Here is a 5,839-nt window from a genome sequence, read left to right as displayed (position 1 = left end):
TGCTGAGCAAAAATCCGTTATCGAAATTGGGCAATCATGTCACAATTTTGAGAAAAATAACGATTTTGCTGTTTTTAGTCTATTTAGTGCTATTTTTTTTTAAATCATGATGTGACAATGGAATGTACCTATGGAATGTTTCTCTCCCCTCCCTTCCTCCCTCGCTTCCTCCCTTTCCTCCGCACACAGAAGATGCGTTCAGGAAAACGCTATTAGCACTATTTATGTCATTCTATCTTCATCGTTCATTAGACGTAAAACAAGGATAGAATAACACAAATAACGCTAACAGCGTCTCCCCGTATGCACTAGAGGTGTGTGGCCACATAAACAGTGTTGTTAGACGATGTCATATGCGTAGTTCCAAAGGCATTGATAAAAAAACTAAAACTATTTGTGTAAAATGTGATGTAATAATATTATGTATGTATTGGAACATGTTTTTGAAAATTCCATGAAAAATGAAATATTATATAAAGTATCGTAAATTATTTGACATATCGCTTGTGGAAAGGTAGAGCAAACTGAGTCGAAAAGTCCTTTACCATTTTGTAATTTTCGTAATTTTTTTTAGTTATTCAATGAGCAGAATTGAGTCGAAAATTGACACACAAAACAATTTTAAGATATTTTTAAGAGTTCTTTAATGCAAACTTTCACTTATTGGTAATACTTAATAGTATCATATAAGTTTCTATTCTTAGGTATCTTGAATAAGCACATTATTATGCCTATAATTATTCAGATATCTAAATATGCAGCGAAGAAAACATTGAAATTCGATTATCATAATCAATGTCCAATTTAAAAACTAAAAAAATATTGTATGGCAATTCGCTTGAGTCAAAGTTAAGAAAAAATTGCTATTGGAAAAGTTTGAATATCATTTTTAAAAAAGAGCGAACTAGAGTGCATACAAACTATCTTATTTTAACATAAATAGTAGAAATGATCTCTGACCGAATTATGTTACATTATGTTACATTATAATTTCCAAAGATTTACGTAAAAACTTGGAATATTGTTTAATGAAAATTTAGTACCGACTTTTCTTACGAGGATTTAAGCAAGGAATAACTCACCTGTTCGCGATGCGTCATATCTTCAAAGTATGTGATGTTGCGTCCATTAATGACAATCTGACCAGAGCCATTACCCCAAATTGTTACTTCACCTCTTGTAGACTTCCTCATGCAATCTGAAATCATTAACAATAATGAATCTTATGATATATACACTTGCTAATTTTCTATGAATATTAAAATTGTATTTACTTACTTTTGACTGTGACATACGGCCTTCCTGTGCTGTCATGTTCCAACTTAACACGTAATAATAAACCTTTACATTAATTGAAACTTTATTTTCATTATATAGATACTTACAGGTAGTACTGTTGTCTTCTTAGAATGGGTATTATATGTTTTACAATATTTTAAAATGAAATCTGTTGCACGTCTTGATAGTGGATGCTCTCTTAGTCGTTCTAATGATGTAATAAGATAGTTGTACTGAAAAGATTATTATACATTTATGAGTTAAATCATGCATTACAATTTTTTTGTAAGTTTTGTGTAGCTAATTAATATTAATATTATTTACCTCAAAATCGTTAATACTTTCAAGAAATAGTTTTTCAACAGCATTTTTTGACAACCAGGAGGAACCTATTAGATCGCTAAAAATATATTTCAAAAAAATATTTATATTTGATATTTTGCAGGATATTTTTTTTATTTATATGTCAAACTGTATGCACATATACACATTCTATAAAACTAAATATTCAACATACATTCTGTCCATAGGCAATGTTCCTTCCTTTATCAATGAATCTTCAATATCATTCAGAGACTTGATATTATCAACAATATTCTATAAATAAAAATAATTTTCAGATATTAGTTACTTTCTTTCATATATCTATAATAGCTATTATAAAAACTTACATATAGTGTCTCATAATAATTTGGCTTTGAAGTATAAAACATAGAATGGAAGGGTCTTCCAGTTTCATCAAATTCTGCTGCTTTCCTGCTTGGAAAAATCTTTTCTGGATGTTCCATTATTGGCCGAGCTTTACGATCAAATAGTCCCGATGGAAATAAATATTGGATTGATCTCTAAAAATAATAATCACATAAGACTTTAGATATTAACTTAGATATTTATATATATCAAATTAGATTTTTTATATAATTGCATACATTTATATCTGCTCGCTTAAAACATTCTGGATCTTCGCCCATCATATTAGCCAGATGTCTTTTCCCTATCTCATATTCTAAGATCTCTTTCTTCATGAATTCATCTAATAAATTTAAATAATAACTTGTGTATAGAAAAATATTGTTTATACACTATTGATATTAAAATTAATATAAAACATTAGTAATTATACAAAATTATTTAAAAAATATATATATATTTAAAAAAAATCAGTTACTACCATATTCTTTTGCACGTTGCAAATACATTGACATAGCTTTGCTTATTTTTTTCTCAGGTTTCTTCGTATTAGTTTCAGTTGTATCTTTGATTTCACTGATAGATGTTGCATAAGATTGTGATTTAATAAGATTCTGTAACCGTAAAATAATTAAAGAAACTAAATAATTTATACATAATCGAAACGAAAAAATTACAATAGACAAATAGCACGATGGCTTCATTACACAGGAATTGCAAACTTACCGAATACCACACGGAATCTGGAAATAAGGCAACAGCATTGTTGCTTACGCCGACTAAACGTCGAAAGTGTGAACAACGAATAAAAGCAGATACAGCCATAATTATGGCTTGATAATTAGAACGAATTATTTTTCAATTGAAGGCAATAACCTAACTTCGTTCGAACTAACCTATCATAATCTGTTGACTAGTAGGAACTACATTAGATTCAATTAGATAATTAGAAATTAATGTTGAGTCTCGTAATTTGAACACGTTTTCCAATTTATAAAAAAATGAGAATATTACAATTTTTATATGTCAAGCGTATTTAACTGTTTATATATCTTTCATACATCCACATCACAACTCACATCACAGTGCCGTGAAACTGTACGTAACTGTACTTCATTCACTAATTCACTGCACTTTATTTACAAACGCTAATTGATTGCGAAATGGCCATTTCTTACCTCGTCACAATCTTTGATGCTTTGCCTATTTTTTTAAAATTTTTTAAATCTAAGTCAACAATTTACTTGAAACGGCTGTTTTGGAAATTTTAATATTGCTTTTTATAATTACGAGTTACGAAGGACACGAATGTTCGAATATCGTGCATTTTTTCTTGAAAATTTTGTTTGGGAAAGATAAAGGGAAATGATACTTGCAAATATTTCATTATTTATAATTAATAAAAGTACAATAAAAGTCTTATTGAAATATTGACGTCTTTTATTCATACTATTTTTCTCAATTGTCTGCAAATCCGACTGTCTCGTAAACTAGTCGGTATATTGGTCGATATTAGCATAAGAAAGAGAGAAAGTTTACATTGCATAGTTTTTGGAAGTATATAAGGTAATAAATACCAACAATCTCAGGCACCATCAACGAGTTACCAATAATCGGTACTCGTTAACGCCAACAAGATTAAGTTATTTATCACATAAAAAATAGATATGGATGAAATATTAAAAAGCTATTATACTATTGGCAATAGCTTCTATGTAACATATAGAAGCTATTCATACAATCATATCATACAGATATTTTACGTACGAATTTACATTAAAAGTTACGATAACAGCAGTATTTTCAGCCTCTGTTTAATAATACGACATATGTAAATATGTATCCTGCTTTCTTACTGTAACTGTATTGAAATCATAAATTTTCTTTGATAGTGAAAAATCATCCCTCTTTTTAATAATCTACATTAACAAAAGCATACATATATATCTGTATATTTCCAGCAAAAATGAATTTTATGATAATTAACTAAGATATTTACTCCTATTTATTTCTATCTAAATCAAAAAGATAGTCAGTATATCTTATTATTATGTAGCTACGTCGAATATATGCAAAATTTTATTTATTTTTATGTAAAATGCAAAAAATCACACGACTTTAATACGGTTACAGTAAGTAAACATCAGGAGATTTAAATTATTAATTTTATCAAATATCAGGAATGCATAATAGTACGTAACATATTTACTCTTCAAAGAAAACATTGCGTTCCATTGTTAGCAACAAACATGCGTCTTCAAAGATGTCTAATCTAGAAATTCTAAAATATTATTATGAAAGGTATAGAAAATCATTCAACATTCCTGATAAAATCTAACATCCCTGCAGGCCGTCGCAATATAACCTTTAACCTAACTTTCTTTTTGTATCACAAAAAAAAAAACAAAAGTACTTATGAGCAAATTGTGGGCACATATATATACACACACACATATGTATATATATGTGTATATATATAATGTATATATACATATACATACACTTAAAAAAATAAGAAAGTCTTAGACGATGCAACATGCTTGGAAAATACATGTTGAATAGTAAAGTACTTTATACGCTACGCTTTGTCTTTGGAAATTTCTTAATAAATTACATTATTTGTGTGATAGTAAAAGTTAACTATTACGTAATATTAATAAATCGTATCATAAGTTACTTCAATCTCTTTCGGTATCAACAACCCTATCGCAAAAATAAATATTTAGAATTAATATTACATCCTTTTCGATATTATTCCAATATAAATAAATTTGTCAAACAGTCCACGCTCTGAACAGATAAATATACAATATAAGATCACTTTCATTTTTTCGAAACTTATACATTTTATATATTCTCAGACATAAAGATCCATCCCAAAGAAATATTAATCTTTCGTCTCCTTTTTTTCTCTTTACATATGTATATTTTCGTGTATCGTGTAACTGGAATTAAAAAAATCAATGAAGTGTTCCCTACATGGCATATTTATCTTAAAAGTATTAATTATAGCAATCGAATATAACAATTAAAAAAGGTAAAATATGTACCAGTTGACATTAGTATTCTTTTTTTGTGCTGCTTAAACTGCCATTTATGCTACGCTGCATTTTTCGGAGAGAAATCCGAGATCGTACACAATGCCAAATGTTCTTTCCTGTGCCTGCTAAATTGCAAACTATCAAGGACGGCGATTCATATTCATTAGGAACAATACCATCAACGGACGCCTCAAAAAAGCTAAATAACGGAAACCATATTCTGGTTCTGATCGAATCGCGTTGCATCAATGCTTGATTATTCGCTAGTGTATGATAGTAAAGAAATAATCGCGAAGTTATATAAAACGCGACGAAAACGTCGATGGAATAATGTTCATGCGCCGCCAAGATGAAAAAAATACCAAACATGTTAAGCATCCACGTAAAAGTATGGAGAAAATATAAATGTCTTGGAGTATCTACAATAAAAAAAAGAGCATTGCAATCTTGAATATTACAATCTTCGATTATGAAATAACGTATACTAATTACTTACACTCTGTAATGAAAAAGTTAAGCATCGTTAATGCTACCGTATGTCCGCTAAACATGTAATCCCCGCAAGTTCTGACACCTTGAATGGACATGCCAGCACCTCGCCAAATAACATAAGCCATTGCTATTTTATTGTACAGTTCGACATAAGCGGAACTAAAATGAGATATAAATATGCATTATTTGTATTTAGAGAAAGAATGTGATATATATGTAATTTTATAATATATGTATCTCACTTTGACCAATCGTCATCTGGGATTTTCCGTGGTTGGCATTGTAGATGTGCTCCTGGCACTGACAACGAAGTAATGAGCATCGTCACGCATCTCAGC

General features: G+C 29.3%; 2 protein-coding genes across 2 annotated transcripts in view; both read right to left on the bottom strand.

Moving 5' to 3' along the window:
• Window positions 1-1,052: 1,052 nt before the first annotated feature.
• Window positions 1,053-2,793, bottom strand: mRpS9 (mitochondrial ribosomal protein S9). Its single transcript, XM_018457007.1, has 9 exons — window positions 2,695-2,793; window positions 2,450-2,582; window positions 2,208-2,311; window positions 1,950-2,123; window positions 1,796-1,875; window positions 1,603-1,678; window positions 1,386-1,511; window positions 1,279-1,321; window positions 1,053-1,198 (listed from the first exon to the last, which is right to left on the bottom strand). Exons 1-9 carry the CDS (start codon window positions 2,791-2,793, stop codon window positions 1,053-1,055), a joined length of 981 nt encoding a protein of 326 aa, XP_018312509.1.
• A 2,200-nt stretch (window positions 2,794-4,993) lies between these two features.
• The window catches only part of SMSr (Sphingomyelin synthase related), a 2,874-nt gene continuing 2,028 nt past the window's right edge, over window positions 4,994-5,839 (bottom strand). The window contains 4 exon segments of the mRNA XM_018457209.1: window positions 4,994-5,428; window positions 5,506-5,660; window positions 5,744-5,836; window positions 5,838-5,839. The exon segment at window positions 5,838-5,839 is cut by the window's right edge and continues 46 nt beyond it. Of these exon segments, the coding sequence (XP_018312711.1) occupies window positions 5,028-5,428; window positions 5,506-5,660; window positions 5,744-5,836; window positions 5,838-5,839 (651 nt within the window). The 3' untranslated portion in view covers window positions 4,994-5,027.

This window comes from Mycetomoellerius zeteki, unplaced genomic scaffold, assembly GCF_001594055.1.
Source record: "Mycetomoellerius zeteki isolate Tzet28-1 unplaced genomic scaffold, Tzet1.0 scaffold62, whole genome shotgun sequence".
Taxonomy (NCBI): Eukaryota; Metazoa; Arthropoda; class Insecta; order Hymenoptera; family Formicidae; genus Mycetomoellerius; species Mycetomoellerius zeteki.
The sequence above is the reverse complement of the archived record's forward strand: the minus strand, read 5'-3'. Positions and strand labels throughout refer to the sequence as shown.

What these genes read in the sequence shown, in the direction of transcription:
- mRpS9 (XM_018457007.1), bottom strand. Translation starts at nt 2,793, where the DNA reads ATGGCTGTATCTGCTTTTATTCGTTGTTCACACTTTCGACGTTTAGTC. An exon ending in AGAAGACAACAGTACTACCT is followed by an intron (nt 1,322 to 1,385) that starts GTAAGTATCTAT and finishes TTACGTGTTAAG; the next exon opens with TTGGAACATGACAGCACAGG. An exon ending in GCCGTATGTCACAGTCAAAA is followed by an intron (nt 1,199 to 1,278) that starts GTAAGTAAATAC and finishes TAATGATTTCAG; the next exon opens with ATTGCATGAGGAAGTCTACA.